The 22,831-nt window shown below is 34.9% G+C and overlaps 2 protein-coding genes across 2 annotated transcripts; both read left to right on the forward strand.

Moving 5' to 3' along the window:
* Positions 1-2,140: 2,140 nt before the first annotated feature.
* On the forward strand, positions 2,141-20,876 carry LOC105776380 (transcription initiation factor TFIID subunit 1). The gene is made up of 21 exons (XM_012598995.2): positions 2,141-2,422; positions 2,511-2,629; positions 3,737-3,799; positions 3,963-4,008; positions 4,987-5,196; positions 6,582-6,697; positions 7,433-7,601; positions 7,856-8,942; positions 10,063-10,265; positions 10,398-10,635; positions 11,438-11,774; positions 12,993-13,202; positions 13,382-13,474; positions 14,228-14,434; positions 14,630-14,836; positions 15,822-16,308; positions 16,784-16,992; positions 17,134-17,250; positions 17,493-17,549; positions 17,634-18,761; positions 19,719-20,876. Exons 1-21 carry the CDS (start codon positions 2,401-2,403, stop codon positions 20,073-20,075), a joined length of 5,682 nt encoding a protein of 1,893 aa, XP_012454449.2. The 5' UTR covers positions 2,141-2,400; the 3' UTR covers positions 20,076-20,876.
* A 600-nt stretch (positions 20,877-21,476) lies between these two features.
* Positions 21,477-22,831, forward strand: LOC105776381 (endochitinase EP3). Its single transcript, XM_012598997.2, has 2 exons — positions 21,477-22,127; positions 22,217-22,831. Exons 1-2 carry the CDS (start codon positions 21,716-21,718, stop codon positions 22,618-22,620), a joined length of 816 nt encoding a protein of 271 aa, XP_012454451.1. The 5' UTR covers positions 21,477-21,715; the 3' UTR covers positions 22,621-22,831.

Below are 22,831 nucleotides of genomic sequence, written 5' to 3' on the forward strand. Positions count from 1 at the left end.
TTTAATGGTGTCCTTGGTGCTTTTTTTTTAATTCAAAGGGGTTTTAATGTTTGAAGGATGATAGAAAACAAGAGATTGGAGTAACGAAGATAAAAAATTGAAGGATTAAGTTTAGGGGTTTTCTTTCTAATGGACTGTACAAAGAAAAGGGTGAGAGGGTGTTTCTCTTTGTTTTTTTCTTTCACAGTCAAAATATAGGGTGAAAGCGGGAAATATGAGTTGATTTTAAAACTTGGTATAATTAATTTAAAGCTACTCCTACATTAAACCATTTTACAAAATGATACTCTTTTTAAAATTTAAAGCCTATTTCACACTATTTTCATAAATTGGTTTAAAATTTTTAAAGCCATAAATGAAAATATTTTCGAGTTATCACATTCCGAATTTCTGAACTCATTTCGTGCTACAATTCTAAAATTACCCTCGAAAACTCTAGACCCAATTTTGGGATGTGACACTAACATCATAATTTAACCTAAATATAAATATATAAACAAAGTAAAAAGTAAGCGTATTATATATGAATAATTATTTAATACACCGCTAATAGAGATTTTTGAACTCCACAAGCAGATTGAGGGTGTGACAAGTCTCATATTTATTTATATAATTAATTTTTTATTTTTATTATTACATCATATAATACCTTGTCAAACCCTCAACTCACTTGTAGAGTTTAAAAAACTTCACTAACGGTATATCAAATAATTTTTCATTATATAAGGGGTGATATTTGGTACACTAGTAATGTATTTTTTTTTGAAGCTACTTTAAAAAATTGCCATATGTCTTTTGTAAAAATATATTTTACTATGCTCCTAAAGGACACTTGTCAACCCTGATCTTACTTGTAGAGTCTGAAAACTTCACTGACGGTGTACCAAATATTATTCATATATATAATAGAATTTTTTAAGTTACAAAGATTTTCTTTTAAAATTTATTCGATAATAAATATATAGGTAGAACAATAATGAACTTGTATTGTAATACTATTGAATATGTGTTTGATCCTTAGATTTATAGTTTTAAATTATTTTATTTAAATACGATATAAAATATGAAAAGACAAAATATCATAATAATAAATTAATTATAGTTTAAAAGAAAAAATACTTCTATAATTTCATAATTAAGTTGACGACTCAATTAATGATAATATCGATATAATAAAGTGTTTAAATAGAAGTATTAAATTAAAATTATTATATATATGATAAAATAATGTCACAAATTAAATAAAATTTATATCGAAGGGTGAAGAAAAAGGATTTAGTGCATTCAAAATTTCATCGAGACAACTTGATTTGAAGGTTTAAATTATCTTACTAGAGGTAGTTCACTCATCCTCAAATCAATAAAAAAATATTTTTGAAATAAGTATGATTAGTTAGAAAATTTATCAGGGATGATGGAATTAAATTGTATAATTTTATAAGAATTAAAATATAATTTCACCATTTAAAATATTAAAATATTATTATTTTACAGAGAAAAGTATAAATTTACTGTGTAGTAATTTAAAATTTTACAAATTTCAAAAGGTAAAAAATTAAATTTTCCGGATAAACCCCTACCTACCTTTCTGCTGCCGCCCTTCATTTCAAGGTAAGCGAGAAATAAAAAACCAATTCGAGCCATCACATTTTGGAGCATATTTGGAATATAAATTTAAAATTACGGCCACTAAAAATTAATTTAATTAGTATGATGTGAAAATAATGATTCTATATTAAAATTAACTTAAAAGTATTATATAAAAACTATTTTTTTTGAAATATATTATATAAGAGTTATGATTAACTTTTTATTTACTTGAATTTTTAAGAAATATTTATAATTTCTTTTGAAAATTTTACCAAATAATATTTAAAAACTATAAAATAAAGAGAATATTCTTAAAATAAACTCCAAAACCTAAAACCTAAAATTAATACCGAAGATAGTAAAAGAAAAACTCCGTGGAATCAAATTGGGCCGTAAAACAGTTAAAAAGGCTAAAAAATCTCAAGTCGGACCGGATATTAGACACGTGGGTAATTGGCCCATTTACGTTAAGATTCTAAAAATCGAACTCGACGACAGCTCCTCTATAAATACCCCTGGCCTCTGCAACCAAATTTCAGTTTAATTTGTCGCTCGTTTTCCAGCACTTATATACAATTTTCACAATTTTTTTTTATAAAAATTCAGATAAATGTATATTTTTTAATTTTAATTTTTTTTCTGTTAATTTCCCTCTTTTATTAACCATCAAACCGAAATTTTGTTCTTTCCTCTAATTCTTTTCTCTCTCAGTTCAATCCCCAAAGCCCTTAAAGAACTTCATGGGTTTAGGTTAGGTTAAATTGTTCTAGGTTTTCTTCAGTTTTCTTCGATTTGCAGAAATAAAGAAATATGGGTCACTCTAGCTTCCAAGGTCTTCAATTTCACATATTTTTCACTTTCATTTCCTTTACTTTGGATTGAATTGTAAAGCCTCTTTTGTTTTTCATTCTTTTGAGCAGATGAAGATGACGATGAAGAAGAATACGAGGAGGAAGCTGGTGGGAGTAATCGGCTTCTGGGTTTTATGTTTGGGAATGTCGATAACTCCGGTGATCTTGATGCTGATTATCTTGATGACGTAAGTTTTCTTTTATAATTTGATCCCCTTTTCTTCTCGGAGCTTAAATTGTTGGCAATTTATGCGTGAGCCTAAACAAAACATTTCTACGCTGTTGTGGCCGTTTATGAAGCCGTTAAAGCTCGTTCTTTGCTTACTTTGTATGTTAAGTAGTATGTGGAATCCCAAGTTCTTGATGGGTTTGGAATGTGCAACACTTCGCCTTTTTGGTGGAGCTGGGTTTGGATGAGAGCATAGGATAAAATGAAGCTGATGTGAGGAAGGAGAGTGCAACACTTCGCCTTTTATGCTTCTTTTTGTTTTTGCTGAAGAAGTAAATGTACTTATTTTAGTGTTTAAGGAGCAATTAGGATTTAGGCTTATATTAATTTGGATTTTGCACCTGAAGAGTGGTGGAACAGAAGCCTCTTGAAGCTTCAGTGAACTATTTCTAATTGAGTTTAGAATGAAGTGCATGGTGTGCAAAAGTTCATTTGATTTGAAGAATCGCTAAATTTAATTTAAATACAGAGAATAACCATGTTTTTTATAAACTCGTTTGTTCTGCAAATTCCTGTCAAATTCAACTCCATTAAATATGAATCAAGTTGAATGAAACTCTTACAAGTTTGGAGAAATAAACTCGCCAATCTCATTTAGTTCAATTACAAGACTCAAGCCATGTAAAATAAAGGCCATAGAAAAGGATATTCTGTAACTAAATTAGGATCAAATTCAGACTAGCGAACCCAAGCAAATTAGTCGAAAGCACTAATGATACTGACACATCATTTAACATTTAAACTAACAAAAAAAAAAAAACTTGTGGCACTGGATTTTATATGGGAATTATAAATGATATAATAATTATTTGAGGTTAGCTTCCTTTGGATCTGAAGGACTTTGTTTCTGTTAAAGGACCCATGATTTCACTTCATACTTCTTAGCTCTTCCTCAACCTGATAAACCTTGCAAGAGATAACATGCTAATTTGGCTTGCACTGTCTATTTAAGCTGTTAGTTTGATGCTTGGCTGAGGGTTTTCATTTTCGTACTGTTTTTTCCCCTGTTAAGTATCTTTTTCTTCTTAGCAGCTTCATTACAGATAACAAACTTTATTTCTTCCAGGATGCAAAGGAACATCTCGCTGCGGTAGCAGACAAGCTGGGTCCATCTCTTACAGATATAGATGTATGTTTTTCTATTACGGGTTATCTCTGTTCTCTCTTCCCCCTAAGAATCTATGATTCATAATAAATAAATAAATAAATCTAATGCAGGCTATCTTCTCTAGTGTTTCATTATTATTTTTAAGTGAGGGCTTGTTTTGCTAATGACACTGTTTGATTGTCAGTTGTCAGAAAAATCACCGCACACTCCAGCTGATGCCGCTGACCAAGGTGATGTTGTATGGCCGGGAAATCTATCTCATGCAGTTTTTGATGTTCTGTTAATATGTTTGTTTCTTCAACTTGTTGACCATGCTTTATTTATGCTGGCTCCATACAAATAATCTTTAAGATGCTTTATGGGAACTTCTCTGCCTGTTGACTGAAGTTAGTGTTTGGTCATAAAAAGCCCACTTGATACTTGATGGAGCTGTTTTCCTGGACTTGAGTCTACTGGATTTCTGAATGATAGTTGATTCATTTTACCTAATGAATGATTTGACAGGAAGCTTTTTCATTTTACTGTTGGGGTACTGATTTCTGATCGAATTAGTGTCGTGATTATAAAAATGATATTGGAAAGTTAAAAGTTTCCTTTATTAATGTGCTTGAATGCATATGGCATTATCCGGGCATAGAGTTGAACTGCAAACCATAATGTTTCTAGGAAACTTAGTGCTTACAGAGTAACTTTTGATTGGTATAGAGTCCATGATTTGCTTTCCCTAACTACTACTGAACTGGTGGCTAGGTGGCCTTGTAAAGGCTGCTTTGCATTCATGAGCAATTACCCTCAGCCAAAAACCATAAGAATGGTATGATGAAGCGTAGAATATTTGTTATCATGCTTGCATAAGCCAGTTCTTGAGATTGAAAATCAAAAAGGGTTTTAAATTTAATGCCCCAGCGGAGCCTACTATTTTGGTCTTGTCTCCTATTGGTAATCCACATAATTCTTAGTGATTTTCTTAGGTTTTTTCCTTTCATCAGGATACGTGCCTCTAGGTGTGATGTGTTTCTTCTATATTTGTTATTTTCTGGAATGTAGATTACTCATTTTTAATCTTTTTTATTAAAAGGCTATGGAGGCTATATGTCATTGCTTGGACAAGTTGTGTTGCTCAAAGGGTTTTATGCCTCACAACAATCTGGTGTCTATCACTGGTCTAATATTCTGATTATGTGTTCAATGTGGTTTCTCTATGATAGATTATGATGAGAAGTATGAAAATGCTATTGACTATGAAGATATTGATGAGGAGTATGAAGGTCCAGAGACTCAAGCTGCTACTGAGGAGGACCATTTACTTCCCAAAAAGGAATATTTTACTGCTGATGTTTCTTCTGCTTTGGAGCCTAAAACCTCCGTGTTCGATGATGAAAATTATGACGAGGATGAGGAAAGTGAAGAGGTGGTAGGTAAGCATATACAAGGTTCAAATTGTTTATCTGGTTCACCAGTGAACTGCAGTATTTTTCTAGTTCAGTAATGATTAATTTTATCTGGCGGTATATTCAGTTTTTTTTTTTTGAGAGAAAATATCTTAACTGATAATCATTGTGGTGACAATCCAATACTCTTAGTTGGGTGCCTTTGCTCATATTTAGGGTCTTGAATGTTTGATAACAACTATCTCATCCCTGAGTACCTTTCATATAGTCTTTTGATCAATAGATCTTTTTTTGTCTTAAGAGAAAAAAGTTTGATGTTGGAAAATTAATCGTGTTCATTATTCTAGACAGTAGGTCTTTTATACTATTAAATATATCAAATAGAAGGTTGCCTGTTTCATTTGTAATGATTGTTATAAAACTTATGTATTCTACACACCTTGGACTGTGGTTTTCCTCATTTATCAATCTTTCTTATTATATTTTTTAAATTAAATAAGAAAGTTCAGATTTGGTTATAGGTGGTCAAATTTTCTCTTGTGTACAAATTTCTCGTAATAGATTTGATGAAATTCTTTTTTTATTTTGCTGCAAAATGTGTTCTACAAAATTGTCTGTGTGTGAACTGTAGACATGGTATTTTAAGCCTCTTTACATGCACAAAGAAGTTATCAAAAGCTGGTTTCTTGTTTGGTTATCTCTTTCTACTGATTAACTGCTAAATAATGGTTTAATTACTTTCTATGCTGGTTTGTGAATATAGACGGATTCACCCCTAGTTATGTACCAACATGATCTTTTATTATTATTATTACGATATGCTATCTTCTGATTAGTGTAAGTGATATCTTTGTGTCTTCTACATAGTCACTAAATTAACGGAATAAGAAAGAATTGCTAGTTTTATGTGTCTAGTTGATGAACATATGCTTTTCCTTTTTATGGATTGAATCTACTTGATTATGTATTTAATTACATATATTGAGTTACAGTCTCTTTATATATCTCCTTTTCCTTTTTATCTGATGTATATAATCTATTCCCACTAAGGTAATTTAAGTTAAGCTCTCTTACATGCTTGTTTGTTTAGGATCAACTAGCAGTGGTTACTTTGTTCTGGTTCTAGTTAATCTACAAACTGATTAGCTTACATATTTTCTTTGTGAGAAATGAGAACTGAATAGCTTACATATTAATCTTGTGTTTTGTAGAGAAAGTTTATTTCTTTTATGTGATATCTTTTGACTTATTTTAGAATGTCTTTAATTCTTTTCCATGTGATTTTCTTGGAAAATATGCCCAAGCAATCCTTGGTCGGGTGCTTTTATGGCATCTTTCACCTTTGATTGCAGTGTTTATGACAAATCCTATCTTTTTTCTTTGCTAGACTGAATTTTAGCACCTTTTTTCAGTTGAGCCGGAAGAGCATCTTGCGGCAACATTTGAAGTGGGGAAATCTCCTGGGCATGATGTACATTGTGGCTCTTCAGACAGTGAAGATCAAGTAGATGGTACTGAAGATCTTCAGGTGCCTATTCAGTGTAGTATTTGGCTCTTACTATTATTATCTTTAGAATTTAAGTGTAATTTGCCTTTTAGAAGTGTGAGAAATATTTGGACAACCATGATTTTTTGTGGGCAGATATTCCTTTTGGATTGTCATTTCAAAGAAAATTAACTCAAATTGTGTAATGAAGTGAAGCCTACGCCTTTTAAAGTTGTTCAACACAATAAGGCCCCCTAATTAAACGTTAAATTTTCAATATATAGATTTAAGACAATGTTTTGGTTTCTATTAACTAGCACAATGTTTATTTCTTATGTATTAAGGCATCAGGGTTATATTTGGTTTTTGCTAAAGTAGGGTCTAGCTGTAAATTCTCATGCTGTTACTTCCATTTTGGTCTAATAATAGAGGGCTTCAAGCACTATCCCTCAAATTGCTTTTGTTATAATGACATGTTTGTACAAGAAGTTATTGTATTCACCCCCCTTCCTGACTGCTCTTTGAGAAGTTGGTATCTGATTTCAAATGTTGCTTTTAATAACTTTACTGGACATATTTTGCAACAAGGTTGCTGTTCAGAAACTTAGAGTAGGAAATTGCTTTTATTTTTTCATGATTGCTTAGTTAGTTCTGTTTCTTTAAGTGCTCAACTATGACAAACTCTAACAGGAAATGTATTTTTTTTTTTTTTTGTAAATCAGTTCTTGATTTTGATTTGATAAGGAAAAATGGATTTTATTCTAAATGTTGCAACAGGAGGAACCTGATGCTCCAGAAGAGCCGTTGGATTCTAAAGGTTCCACACCTCTGCCTGTTTTATGTGTAGAAGATGGTATGGTAATCTTACGGTTTTCAGAAATATTTGGTATCCATGAGCCCTTGAAGAAAGCGGCCAAAAGAGACCGTGGCTATTTCACTCATAGAGGTATGTTGTCTATGATAAAATGTTCATACTTAATGTGTTGTTAAATCTAGTAGTGTGTGCATGACATCAATTTTGGAGTTCATATGCACAAAAAAACTTGCACCTTTGTCTGTGTTATTGGCCATTGATATGGAACATTTTATGGCAATAAAAGCAACAGAGGAAAATATATCTTGGTGACTTTAGTTGCCAGTTCCCTAGATCCCTTCATTTTCACCAGTTGTGATTTTTGGTTTTCCATGTCATTTGTCCAGAGAAGTACAAATCTATGGATGCTTCTGATCTTGTTGAAGAGGATGAAGAGGCGTTTCTAAAGGACGCTGGTCAAGGTTTCTCATTTATTGGTTGGGAAAATGCCATCCAACAAGATAGATCTGAATTTACGGATGACGCTTTGGTGAAAGGAGGCTTGGAAATTTCTGAACATAGTGAAGAGCATGTTAAGGATAGTTATTCAAATCCAGAGGCAATGAAAGAGGGGGTAGTAGTAAATCTTTCTTCTGGGTTGCAGTCACCTTCACGTCCAAGGTTTTTTCCTCTTGATCAGTTGGACTGGGAAGAACAAATTGTTTGGGACAATTCACCTGCAAGAAGTGGCAATTCTTTGGAGAGTCCTGAAATCTCTGTCTCTGATTTGGAGGCGTCAGTTTCAAGAGAGACCATTCCAGAGGCGGGGCAAAATCTACTTTCTGAGCAGTCTACAGAATCCTATAAGAAGGACCATGATAGTGGCCTTTGTCATTCCTCTATTGTCTTGGAATCGTTAGACTCAAAAACTTCTTCAGGACCTATGGACCTGCCATTCTTGGAAAGCAGATTCCATCCCCAACTCTTGAGGCTGGAATCGCAGTTGAGAGTAGATTCCTTAAATGATTCTGACGGTAAAACAGGTGTTACCATGGATCCAGATAAAAGTGATGTGATGAAGTGTTTTAGAAAACTTACATTGCAAAACACAGATATAACTGAAGGGTCATGGTTAGACAATATTATATGGGAACCACATAGTGTTATTGCAAAGCCTAAGCTAATTCTTGATCTTCAAGATGAACAGATGCTTTTTGAAATTTTAGATAACAATGAAAGTAAACATCTTCAACTTCATGCCGGGGCCATGGTCATTGCTCGATCTGCAAAGCCAAGCAGTCGTTCTTCCGAGGTCTCGGATCATAAACATCAATCTGGTTGGCAATTCAATATTGCTAATGATAAGTTCTACTTGAACCGTAAAGTTTCTCAGCAGTTACAATCAAATCCTAATAAACGCATGGCTCACGGTGTCAGAGTTCATCATTCAGCACCTGCACTTAAACTTCAAACAATGAAGTTGAAGTTGAGCAAGTAGGTGTTCTTATTATATCTTTTTATTGTTTCAATTCTTGTATTTTCCTTTGGTAGCTTTGAATACATGCTTATTTGTTTATTTTTTTATGCTGCTGATATATGTACATAAACTGGCATTTGCAATTGAGTTGTGTTCAGTTTGAAAATTCATAAAAATTTTGCAGCTCTTTCTCAGGCTTAAATTTATTGGCAATATATGTCGATTTATTCTATCTACTAAAATGAAGTTCAGTTTGTTTTATCAAAGTAGTTTCATCTAATTAGTGAAAAGAGAATAGAAAGGGTACAACAAAGGAGAGACTGAAGTCTCTTCCTGGTCTGACTTTGTATAACATCCTATGCATGCCAACTACTGGGGAAGGGAAGGAGAGGGTACAAAGGGAGATGGAGTATAGGGAGAAAGATAATATAAAGTTCCCCATGTTTGGGTTGCTTGAGAAGGGAGCACTAATTTACTGACTTTGTTGGTTAAGAATTTCTAAAGGTAGGAAATGGTAGCCCATAATTTCTTTATGATGGAAATATTAAAACCATCCTCTGTATTGAAAGGATATTGAAACTAGAGAAATTGTAGCAATCTACCCCTCTTCCCTTTAATCAAACAAGTCCCTGGTGCATTATGCTAATGCACCCTTGATTAGCATTTGATTTAATTTTTAGCAATGAGGAAGATTCTGGTATGGCACTGTAGTATTTATCCAAGAAAAAATACTCTTTATTACCCTGGTATTTTTTTACAACAAAAGCAGAGCCCTTCTGATTGAAGGTTTCTTATATTTGGTTTCTGAGTAGAGTAGTTAATAGCTCATTAGCGACTGTTGGCTGCCAATCTTGGCACAATCTACAAAATTTTCACTATTACAATTGCTCTTGGGTAGGTTGTTGCTGTTATCTAGCAGAATAAGCCTTGATCTTGCATATTTGTTATCATCTCTCTCTATGCAAGTGCTTTTAAAATTCTTTAGAACAATGTCATGCTATATTGGTGTATTCCTGGTTAAAAATTTTGTTTTATATTACTTCTAGCTCTTTCACAATACTTGCTTTGCAATACTGTGAATATAATGTTCATTACGTGTTAGATTTCAGCTTTTGAGTTTAATCTGTGATCTTGCAGTAAAGATTTAGCAAATTTTCACCGCCCAAGAGCAATATGGTATCCGCATGACATCGAGGTGGCTGTCAGGCAACAAGGGAGGCTGCCAACACAAGGACCCATGAAAGTCATATTGAAGAGCTTGGGAGGCAAAGGTAGCAAACTACATGTTGATGCTGAGGAAACGGTCTCTTCTGTAAAAGCAAAGGCTTCTAAAAAGCTAGGTACTCAAATATCAGTTTTATTAGCTATGAACCAGAAGATGTTTGCTCTTTTAAGTTATTGCTTTATGAACTTTATGGTGTCTGGATAACTGAAGGATCTTAAAAGTTCGTTATGGAATTATATTATTGTAGATTTCAAGCCATCAGAAACAGTGAAAATATTTTATCTTGGGAAGGAGCTTGAAGACGATATGTCTCTTGCTGCCCAAAATGTTCCTCCAAATTCTCTGCTTCATCTTATTCGCACAAGAATACATTTGTGGCCAAGGGCACAAAAACTTCCGCGAGAGAATAAGTCTTTACGGCCTCCCGGGGCATTTAAGAAAAAATCTGATCTTTCTGTGAAAGATGGTCATGTCTTTCTTATGGAGTAAGTTTCAACGCCATTTTATGTCCTGTTAATACATTTTAAAATCTTGTGTTATGGCATCTTCCCAATGGAGCATAGTAGTAGCATATGATCCATATAGTTGATCCTATGTAGTAGAGGAAGGTTTATTCTTTCCTACCACTTAGGAAGATTGGGCATCATGTTTGAGCAGATATGCCAGGCTAGGTATTAATGTACTGGTTATGTGATGGTTTCTGATGTTTTTAACTGTCCTCATGTTCTCCACGCTCTGGTTTGACCTAGCCATTATCTGATGAAGCATTTGAAGCTTGTATCTGTCCATCTTTTATACTATAAACTGCTAAACTCTGGAAGCTTTCAATGTGGAAGCACATGTATAATTTTGAAGTAAATACCCTAAAATACCATAAATTGTCTCTGTAGTCTGAAATAAACATGTTCTGTTATTTGAATTTCTGGGTTTGATAGATTTTGTTTACTTCCTTTTGATGGAGAGAATTTAAACATAACAAAGATCCTTGTTGAGCTAATTTTCACATAATGGAAATTAGTTCTACCCATTTCTGTTATGTTGTGGGTTAGAACAAGAAATAATAAGACTAGGCCTTGTTAATTTTTTAGTAAAATTTCTTAGCATTAGCTGTTAATTTTTTCTTCTCCATTGGATTTTGAACTTCCACTTGGATATAAATTAATGCTTCCTCTTTATTATTATTATTATATGAACAATTTTCATTATCATGAATTTAGGGTTCTTGTGAAAATAGGTATATTTCAGATGGAATTCTCAAGAGACCTTCACTATTTTTTCACGGTTCAGGTACTGTGAGGAGAGGCCTTTACTTTTGAGCAATGTGGGGATGGGTGCGAACTTGTGCACCTACCATCAGAAAACATCTTCTGGTGATCAAACTAGTGGATTGTTACGCAATGGAAACGAAACCTTGGGAAATGTTCTGCTTCTAGAGCCAGCTGATAAATCACCTTTTATTGGAGATATTAAAGCTGGCTATAGCCAGTCATCTCTAGAAACAAACATGTACAAGGCTCCCATATTTTCCCACAAGGTGCCATCAACTGACTTCCTATTGGTTAGGTCACCAAAGGGAAAGCTTTCCATACGACGTATTGATAGGATTGCTGTTGTAGGACAACAGGTTTGTTTCAGCTATAGGTTTTTCTGCATGTAGCCTTCCATGAAATTATATCAAACTTGTTCCATGAATTCTACGGAGTTGTTGCAATTTGGTGCTGATTACATTCGGGTTACTGATTTTGTGCTGCATGTTACTTGTTCTGCCCATATACTCAATTGATGTGTTGGTTGCCTGTTTACACCTGTATTAGTGTTGCCCTTGTTGATATCTGTTAGCCAGGATGGAACTGGCATTTATAAAGAAATCTTAACCTGCATGGAGCCTGTTTTCTTCCTGTTATATTATTAGTTATATGCTTTGTATTTGAGGCCAGATATGAGTAAATTTTTAGAGAAGAGATGTAGAATTGATGTCTAACATCCATTCAATTTTAGGGCATGGCCTGTCCAGTGATCAGTTTGGATTAACCTTCAAATAAGGACTGGATGCTCTAATCTATGATGTGCTTGACATATATTTTTAATTAAGTAGACTACCATTGAATTCCTTGCTAGAATCAATAGAGTTGAATCAATTCATCATGTGTTTACGGGGTGTGAGTTTTTCTGGAACAAGCAAATATCCTATGGTCACTTTTGTGTTGTCAGAAATTTAAATTTTGCATAGTTCTCTTCTCTAACTTAAACTTTGTGTGAATAATTGCTAGTAACAGTAATTATTTGTAAGTTGAGGGTGGACAAAGGACAAAGAGACTAGATTGAGGCTTCTATCTGTGGTTGGGGCTTGGGGTACTTGTATGTGAATTTATGCACATTGTGTTTATGCATAGAGTGAAATGCATGTTTATGAACATGGGTTTCTGATGCTAACAGATTGTTAATTTAACTTCGGCACCATTTTTGTTAAACTATGGGAAGTTTTCCATGCTAAGTAGTTCCAGCTCGAGAATTATCTTGTCTGCTGGTACATCTTTCAGTTAGGGATGTTAAATGCATAAGTTTTGATGCTTATTTCATACCCATATTGAGGTTGGGTTTTCTTAGCCCATTTCTAATTGGTTTTCAGTTGGATGCTTAGCAAGGTCTTAGTGAATAGGTTGGTTGTTGTTTGTTACTTTTTGTTCCCCCAGTCCTGCAATTTTCAAGATAAATCCATCTAGTAGAGGATGGTATGTGCACATTAGTTCATTTGAGTTTATATAATGTTCTCTGTTAGTTTGTTAAGGAATCAGCATAATGCATATATCCGTTTCTGATTTATCCAATTTTCCTTACGCAGGAGCCTCTCATGGAGGTATTTGCTCCTGGATCAAAGAATATTCAGACATATCTTATGAACAGAATGCTGGTTTATGTGTATCGGGAGTTTTCCGCGTCTGCCAAACGTGGTTTGATCCCATTCATGGGTACAGATGAGTTGTTTACTCATTTTCCTAACCTTTCAGATGCAATTGTCCGGAAAAAGCTGAAGGAATGTGCTTATTTGCGGGTAATTTTTGTAGTCTTTATTTTTTTGAATTCTGGTTAACTAAAAAGTTGCTTGATACCTGCTTTATATTCCTATTTATGTCTATGATCCTCAAATTTTAATGCTTATTACTTTTCTGATTCATTCTTCTATTATCTCCTGTTGACTTATTTGCTACACTTGCCTACTTTGCATCTTAGAGGGATAAAAATGGACGACAGATTTGGTCCATGAAGCCAGATTTCCACATTCCACCTGAAGGCGTTCTTAGGAAGTTGGTGTCTCCGGAGCATGTGAGTTTCACTATCTTTTGTCTTATTTGTTTCTTTTTCTTTACCTTGTATATTTGGGTCCTATGTTATAAGTGCAAGCAGAATTAAGATGTAGGCAAATTGCTTTTACAATATAGAAAAGGTATTTAGAAGGTATATTCCCGGTGTTGCATAATATCATAGCCATTTTTAATTTAACAATGCTGCCTCGGTTGGAGCAAACATTTGTCTCAATAGTTCATGCATGAGGCCCTTTCTCTACCCTTAAACGAAAATATGTATATGTATATATTATATATTTCTCCTGTTAGATATGGTGAAATATTGGTTTGTGTGTTTGGTGGATAATATCAAATAACATGCCTTTACGATGGTATCTGCTTGGTTGTTGATTTTACACTTATTTTGGTATTTTCCTTATGTGTACCATATGAACCAACAAGCTTTATACCTTCTTTTCGGTGTTTTTATTGTTCTTAAAAACTATTCTGGAAGATAATTGAATAGTAAAATAAAATTTTCCTCCGCAAGGTTCTTCATTTCTACCCCTTCTATTAATTTTTTCTCCATATTTAAAATCAATATGCTTTTATTTCCATTTATTGGAGAATAAAAACATAATGAAAAACAAGATGATTTGTTATTGATCGTGGCCCTTTCATGATTCAAAATGTTTATTATGAAGTGAGAACATAGAAAGGCTATGAGGTTAGAAATGCATGCGCTTCCATATATTCACCTATCTTGATTTTTTAATTTCTCAATCCTGTTCAGGTGTGTGCCTATGAAAGCATGCAAGCTGGCCTGTATCGGCTTAAACATTTAGGAATTACACGACTTACAACTCTTACCAGTGTTTCATCTGCAATGAGTCAACTCCCTGATGAAGCTATAGCTCTGGCTGCTGCATCACACATTGAACGGGAGCTGCAGATAACTCCATGGAATCTGAGTAGCAATTTTGTTGCATGTACAAGCCAGGTAAATACAACTTCTGCTAATAAAAAAGCACTTGACTTTTTGCTTTTCAAATAGGTAAAAGCAACAAAATTGCATCTTATGAAGTTGACCTTTCCAATAATATTCTTTAAAAATGTTTTGATTGGGAAAGTGGCTTGTTAAGTAAGAATTTGCTGTTTTATTGTATCATTACTTTCTACTCTTCCCTTTTTCCAGGACAGAGATAATATTGAGCGCCTGGAGATAACTGGTGTTGGTGATCCTTCTGGTCGAGGTTTAGGATTTAGCTATGTCCGTACCGCTCCAAAGGCTCCTGTGTCAAATGCTGTGATGAAGAAGAAAACAGCAGCTGCTCGTGGAGGTTCTAGTGTGACTGGTACGGATGCTGACCTCCGCAGATTAAGCATGGAGGCAGCACGAGAGGTCAGTTTTTATTGCAGAAACACATTTATTATTGAAGTCTGACAAGAAATTTGTCAATTTCTTTTGCCATTTTGATATTACCTATAGTTACTATAGCTTTTAGATGATGGTGGATATTCTATGATGTTACATCTTCTTAATGCTATGTCGTATGTACAAGATATAAATTAGTTGTCTCTAAGCTTCTGCATCTGTCAAAATATGCAGAAAGCCTGCAACTTTTCATTTAAAGAAGCTTAAGACTTGAGAAGTTTTCATAGGTTGATTCAGGTCTAGAATCAAGATAAATAAAGACAACTTCTGATTTTGTTGTTAATGACCTTTTGTTTTCTTGTTGTCTGTGGTATGCATGCTGAAGGTCAATAATATTGGAATAAAAGCATTCAAGTATGAATGTTCTGACATGTTTGAGTTCAGGAACAAAAGAAACTTTCAAATTTACTGCAAAAATATTTAAATTGATGATGTGAACATTGAAATCAATTATCTAGTTTGCTAAGGCAACAGCTTTTGCTTTATTCATTCAATCCTTTTTGCTTTTCTGAAGAGGAATAAGGAGGGTGGTGTTGGGTTTTATAATAGAGTTTCTAGACAAATCTTTGAGTCTGAATTGCTTCTATCCTAATTGCTTGAGTAAGTACATGTCTAATAGTGCAGTTAGTTATACATGACATGTAGATGAACAGCAGTGTAATGTCTGATAGTAATAGGTTCAATATCAAGGACCATCAGTGGTCTCTTATCTTTTGCCCTTGTCATCACTCCAAACTGAACTTTTTATATAGCATAATCAATTATCTAGTTTAACAAAGTTCAGTTTTCAATTCTTACTGCAATGGTATATTGTTTTGAACAATTTGTTGTTTCCAAGTTAATAAATTTAGGTAAAAATGGCTGACTTGTTGCCCTTTTATGTTTTTACAAGTGTGCTGTAAATTTTTTGGTTTGTATCTGCTGTCTCTTAACTGCTTTTTCTTTTTACCAGGTACTTTTGAAGTTCAATGTTCCTGATGAAGTGATTGCAAAACAAACTAGGTGGCACCGTATTGCAATGATACGCAAGCTCTCAAGTGAGCAAGCTGCATCAGGAGTCAAGGTTGATCCAACAACTATAAGCAAGTATGCACGGGGACAGCGAATGTCCTTTCTTCAGTTACAACAGCAAACCAGAGAAAAATGTCAGGAAATATGGGATCGCCAAATTCAGTCTCTTTCAGCTGTTGATGGTGAAGAAAATGAAAGTGATTCTGAGGCAAATAGTGATCTTGATTCCTTTGCTGGCGACCTAGAAAATTTGCTTGATGCAGAGGAATTCGAAGAAGGGGAAGAAGGTAACAACAATAACAAGGTTGACAAAGCAGATGCTGTTAAGGGGCTCAAGATGAGAAGACGTCCCTATAAGGCTCAGGCAGAAGAAGAAATTGAAGATGAAGCTGCTGAAGCTGCTGAATTATGTCGTTTACTCATGGATGGTATCAATTATTTCATCCCCACAGTGTTTATTCTTATTTCTTTTGCTGAAAAGAAAATAAACTTAGCCTTAAGAAGCTCAATATGTTCCCTTGGTTTGTGAAAATAGTGTCCTGGAAAATATTCTCTGGATTCCCAGTGTCTATTGCTGCAGAAAATACAGTGGTCACCCTGACCTGAGTTTTTGAAAATAAATTGTCATTGCAATAATTAGCTGTGTGTTTTACAGAAGTTACATTTATTGCTGAAATGACTGTTAAATTAACTTCTTAAATTGACTCTTGTTTCTTTAAAGTTCGGTCGAATCCTTGAATTCATCAAACTTACTCTTGCTCACCTGTTAATGTTCTATTTGCACAATCTCTATTGTGAGTCAAGAAAATTATTGTAGTGTGTTTTACTTGTATCATCTGAATATTCTGTTAGGAGAATAAATAATTATGATTTATGTAATTGACCAACTACTCTCCTTGTTAGATGAGGATGACCAAAAGAAGAAAAAAAAGAAGAAAAACAAAGCTGTTACAGAAGATGCTGGGTTGACTTTCGGCTTACAACCACGCATTGGTGTTGAGAGTTTACAATGTGTTAAGAAAACAAGCATAATTCCCAAGCAAATTGTTCGTTCTACTCAATCTAATGGGTCATATCCTCTGAATGAGAATATTGTCAAGGATACAAAGGATGTAAGACAAGTTACCTTAATTATGTGGATTAATCATATTACCTGTTTTGACATATTCTGTCTAGTCTTTGCTCTTTGGGCAGCTTTGCCCATGTTAAAGATGCATAAGGGTTTTAGTGACTGAGGTGTGCTTTGATGGCAGATTGAAAGTAGAATTTTTAAAGGGAGCGTGTCTGGAAAGTTGAAAGGAATGAAAAAAAATGGTATGCCAAACACAGGTCCATTAACTAAAGTCAAAATATTGGGAGACAATGTTAAGGCAAGTGCGCTCTTCTCTTCATCTTTCTTTTTCTTCTTTTTAATAGAAAGACAGGTGAGCTTGTTGATATCATATTGAGTATATTGTGTAGATATTGCATGAACATTGTTTTTGAATTTCTTGTCATTTATATTTCAACCTGGGAAGTTCTTTGGCATTTCTTCTTTGTATGCTTATGTTATGTAGAGTATTAGATATCTTTTTCTTATTCTAAACTACTTCACTTTCCTATCTTAAATCAGTTGTTCAAGGAGAAGAAATCATCTAGAGAAACTTTTGTCTGTGGAGCTTGTGGTCAGGTATGCAACTTATTGAGGTAGTGTGAATCTTAGTTTTTGATTTTCTAGGACAATATAATCGACCGTTATCTTTTGGTGGACTAGCTTGGACACATGAGGACCAACAAGCACTGCCCCAAGTATGGAGAAGATCCAGAAACGCAGGTTGAAGCTACTGAGTTGGAAAAAACTCCAGGGAAATCAACTTCACTAGAACCCTCTGGTCAGTCCCAATTGAAGATGATGAAAAAGAAGCTCATAACTAAAAGTGCGACAAAGATAGCAGTTGTAGAAGCTTCGGAGGGTGAAAAATCTAGTACAAACACAAAAGCTCTTCCATTGAAATTCAAATGCTCTACTGATAGGCCGTCTGATAAACTTACTTCTGGAGGGACACAAAGTTCTGACATTCCAGTCACTTCTGATCCAGAAAATGGAGCCAAATCTGCTGCCAAGGTTAGTAAAATAATTATTTCCAACAGGGCTAAGCCTGATGAAATGCAGGTTGAGTCTCATAATGTGCCTGTTGTTATACGGCATCAAGTGGATACCGATAGAGGCCAAGCTGAATCCCATAAGAAATCTATTGTTATAAAGCCACCGACAAACATGGAGAGGGACCAAGTTGAACCTCATAAACCCTCTGTTGTCATACGCCCACCAGCGGATAAAGATAAGGATCAACCTCAAAAAAAAATTATAATCAAGCGACCGAAGGAAGTTATTGATTTGGATCAACTTAGTCAAGAGGGAGGCACTTATCCCGAGTACAGGAAAACAAAAAAAATAGTTGAATTGTCAAGCTTTGAGAAGCATGGGAAGCAGGAAAGCTTGCGATTAATGGAGCCAAAAGCAAGACGGAAAGCTAAAGAGGAGAGAAGATGGTGGGAAGAGGAAGAGAAGAGGAGAAATGTGGAGAGAATAAGAGAAGACAGGGCAAGGAAGCTTTATGAGGAAGAAATGAGACTGCTGGAAGAGCGAGAAAGATTTGCTGAGATCACAAGATACACTGAAGACATTCGAAGAGAGAGGGAGGAAGAGGAACGCCAAAAAGCAAAGAAGAAAAAGAAGAAAAAGGCTGAAATAAAAGAGGATTATTTAGAAGACTACAGGACAAGAAGAAATGACAGAAGAGCACCGGAAAGAGATCGAGGTGCAAAAAGGAAACCTGTTGAGTTAGGACGATATGGTGCAGAGTATGTCCCTCCAACAAAGCGGCGCAGAGGGGGAGAGGTAATTACATTTCTTCTTCATTGCTTCCGTTTGCCTTGGTTTTATCTTTTTCTTTTATTTCTCTTTTACAACTCCTGATGGTACATGTATCAACTCTAGTATCATGGAAATTGAAACTAGGCTCAGATAATGATCTGGTGGAATTGCAATTGAATTTTGTTCTTTAAGATTGAAAGTTCACGGATATTTTTATATGCTTTACTTTGTGGCTTTGTTCCATGGTATGTGCATAAACACTATAATGCTCTTTTCTTTTCTTTTCTTTTTGGCTTCATTCCATGGTATGTGTGTAAACTATACGTTATTGAATTGGTACTGTGGTGGTATTAATACCTCTATAATCACAATGCTATTTTTTATAGTGCAGACGTTCTGAACTCAAATGGGACGAGTGTACTTTAAATTAAATTATTGTGAAAAACAGGGGGATTTAAATATTTTATCCGAAAAGCAGAATCTATGAGTTATTGTAATAGATTTCTGAGCTTAACTACATAATAAGCATAATACTTTATAGATAGTTGGAACCGCATGATTCTGTATTTGATGCAAATTCTATTTCATGTGTTTGAATGGACACTAAAGGTACATTTGTTGAGGGACTGTAAATCTCTGTCATTGTAGAAAAAATAAAGGAAAAAAAAAGAAAGAAATTTATGTGTGAATCACAAAAAATTCTGCAATTTTTGTGAATTTTCTGTAATGTTGGCAACAAAAATGAACAAGTATAGCCGCTGTAAACCCGCTAGTAATCCATTCATCATCTGGAAGCCTCTAGTAAATTTTTAAAAAATGAGAAAGTTATGAAGAAATAAAATTATGTAATGAGAGAACTAAATGATTCTTACAAAGGTTTGGAGCATGTAAAGCCGCTAGTAAATTTTCTTATGCCTTAACTATTACCATTAATCCATCAAATTTGCTGCTTAATATATTCTTCAATTGATTGCCCTGCAGGTTGGTTTGGCCAACATCTTAGAGCGGATTGTAGAAACACTTAGAGATAATACCGAGGTGTCCTATCTGTTCTTAAAACCAGTGTCCAAGAAGGAGGCCCCTGACTACTTGAACATTGTAAAGCACCCAATGGATTTGTCCACAATAAGGGACAAGGTTAGGCGGATGGAATACAAAAATCAAGAAGAATTTAGGCATGATGTATGGCAGATTGCCTACAACGCTCATATCTACAATGATGGTCGTAATCCTGGTATTCCTCCTCTTGCCGATCAGCTTTTGGAGCTTTGTGACTACTTGCTACATGAGTATTCTGATAACTTGGCTGAAGCTGAAGCAGGTATAGGGGAAGCTTAATCGGATAACACATTTAAAATCATTCATCATCTGAAAGCCAAAATTCCCTCACAGTAGAACTGCTGCTTCTCTGGGTTCTAGGGGTTTCCAGGCTTTGAACCATGGTAATAGAGCTTTGCATATGTATAGTCGAAACCTCGAGTGCTCGAGTCGTTTCAGGCATAAAAAAGAACCTAGTTCATATAGGATTATTATGGGTAAGAAAAAGGGATGGTGACAACCTAGGTGACATAGCCAGTAAGGACGTCTAGAGATGAAAGCTTGTAGTGAAGCAGATCCCAGTTGAAAGCATTAGCCGTTGAAGACTAAAAGACCCCCAAGGCAGTCATTCAGAAGAGCTTCATGTCTGCATACTGTTGGCCAAGAGATGAATCATTCCCATGAAAATATGGGACCTATCAGGCAATTATCTTGAAGAGCTTTCATCTTTTGGCATTTATTATGTTTTGCTTGGGGGAAGAATCTGAAGCTGGTGGGTGTAATGCTTCAGTTGTTTACAAGATAAAAAAACTTGGGCAGTCAAAAGTCCTTTCCACATAGGTTAGTGTGATTCAAGTTTTATTTAACATTTTTAATAATAACTTGTGAGAGAGGGAAGCTGATATATAGTGAAGAATTTTGATGCACAATTGATTAACTGTCTGTACCACAAATATCTATGTAACCTCTAATGTATTTTTCTCCCTTTTCTTGTTTCCGATTGTAAAGAATTTTAATTCATTTGTGTTTAATTTTAGTTATTAAAAAACGAATTTATGATGGAACATTTAAATAAATCAATTTATGATTTGTGAACAGAAATTTAGGTTGTCATATTTGCTTTTCCTCGTCATTATGTATTGCTATTTTGAGTTTTGATCTTTTCCTAGTATAAGTGTACATGCTTTCTTCCTCTTGTAGTAGCTTTTACAATCCCACAATTTTGTAATTATTTAATCACAATCACAATTTATTAAAAGATTTCATGAATCTCATATAATGTTCGGTGAATGAGAATTAGTCAATTACCTAATCTCAGAACGGATGAATTCAGGTTTAACAATCAATTTGAAACGTCAGAAGTTACTAAAAGTAGAATCAAATTAGAGGCCTTTCTTCTTTGAATTTTCAACACAGGAAGAAATTATTGAAATTAATGAACCTAGCCAATAACTTGATGACAATGACAGCAAACATCACAACTATTCAGCTAGTCCTGTACAATAAACTAGCTAGAACATCAATCAGCAATACACACATATATACATGTGTGATAATAGTTTCCTTTATAAGTACAGATTTCCTGCAGAAATTGGAAGTTCCATCGACCCTCCCTCAGATCCTAGTAGGGCAAATTGATTACTTATTCCTGCAACTGAGCAAAGGGAGAGTACAGCTGAAAAAAGATAATCAAGCTGAACTTTCAATGTTGATGAGCAATGAAATTTCCCATGGCCTTTCCCATCCTTTTCATCATTACCGGTCAAAGTTAGGTCGCTAGACCCGTGATCTTCACGTACTGTGAAACCAAGCTTTTCTTCCCGTGGGGACACACTCTCACTCCAAACTCTTTTCTTTCGCCTTTTTTGCTCTCTCCAAAGCTATAAATAAGTCCCAATATCTACCAATTTTTCCGCATCAGACACAGATTTCCACCAAAAATGGCAACATTCACGGTGAAAAACAGTCTTATTGCTGTCATCCTAGCGCTCATTCTTGCTGGAGCCACGCCTGGAATCATGGTGAAAGCACAGTGTGTTAACAGTTGTGAACAACCAAATGAATGTTGCAGTCAATATGGGTACTGCGGAGAAGGTCCCGAGTTCTGCGGCGCAAACTGCCGAGGGGGTCCTTGTACTAACAATGGCGTTTCCATAGCTGACATCGTTACACCTGAATTCTTTAATGGGATATTGAATCAGGGCTCAAGTTGCGTAGGCAGAAACTTTTACTCCAGAGAAGCTTTTCTTGATGCTCTCACGTCTTTCACTCGCTTTGCAAGGTCTGGCTCAGTTAAAGATTCCAGGCGTGAGATTGCTGCTTTCTTTGCCCATGCGAGCCATGAAACTGAACGTAACCTCTCTTATAATGTCCTTTTTCAAAAGTATCCTATACGTAGAATTGTTCAATGCTGAGCGATAAGCTGTTGTTGTTGTTTCCAGGTTTTTGCCACATAGAAGAGACAGATGGGGCCAAGAAGGATTACTGCAATGAGACAGTGACAGAGTATCCATGCGCTCCGGGCAAAGGTTACTATGGGCGTGGACCATTGCAACTATCATGGAACTACAATTATGGGCCAGCTGGTTTGGAGCTTGGGTTCGATGGTTTAGGTGCTCCAGAAACGGTGGCCAATGACCCTGTTATCGCCTTCAAAGCTGCCCTATGGTTTTGGACCAAAAATGTTGCAGCAGCCATAAGCCAAGGATTTGGGGCGACCATTGAAGCCATTAATCCAATGGAGTGTGGTGGTGGAGAGCCTCGGAAAGTGCAGTCTCGGATTGATTACTTCACAGGGTATTGTAATCAACTTGGTGTTACTCCTGGGGGTAGTCTCAACTGTTAGCAACAATAAACAAAGTTATTTCTTTTAATTGTTTTACTCCAATTTTGATTTTCTTTAAAAAAAAAGGTTAATATGGTCATTGAAAATGTGAGAAATAAATGTTTTAAGAAAAATAATTGTGATTTTAAGTCCAAAATTTTGGAAATCAATTAATAAATGTTGAGAGGAAAAGTTATTGTCCATTAATACTCAATTGCGATGGGCTTTCTAA

The sequence above is a fragment of the Gossypium raimondii genome, chromosome 10 (assembly GCF_025698545.1).
Source record: "Gossypium raimondii isolate GPD5lz chromosome 10, ASM2569854v1, whole genome shotgun sequence".
Classification (NCBI taxonomy): Eukaryota; Viridiplantae; Streptophyta; class Magnoliopsida; order Malvales; family Malvaceae; genus Gossypium; species Gossypium raimondii.

Bases quoted from the DNA above. Each gene is read 5' to 3' on its own strand.
- LOC105776380 (XM_012598995.2), top strand. From the start codon at position 2,401: ATGGGTCACTCTAGCTTCCAAG. The intron at 6,698-7,432 runs GTGCCTATTCAG...ATGTTGCAACAG, and splicing joins ATGGTACTGAAGATCTTCAG to GAGGAACCTGATGCTCCAGA. The intron at 16,309-16,783 runs GTATCAATTATT...TCTCCTTGTTAG, and splicing joins ATGTCGTTTACTCATGGATG to ATGAGGATGACCAAAAGAAG.
- LOC105776381 (XM_012598997.2), top strand. From the start codon at position 21,716: ATGGCAACATTCACGGTGAAAAACAGTCTTATTGCTGTCATCCTAGCG. The intron at 22,128-22,216 runs GTAACCTCTCTT...TGTTGTTTCCAG, and splicing joins TGCGAGCCATGAAACTGAAC to GTTTTTGCCACATAGAAGAG.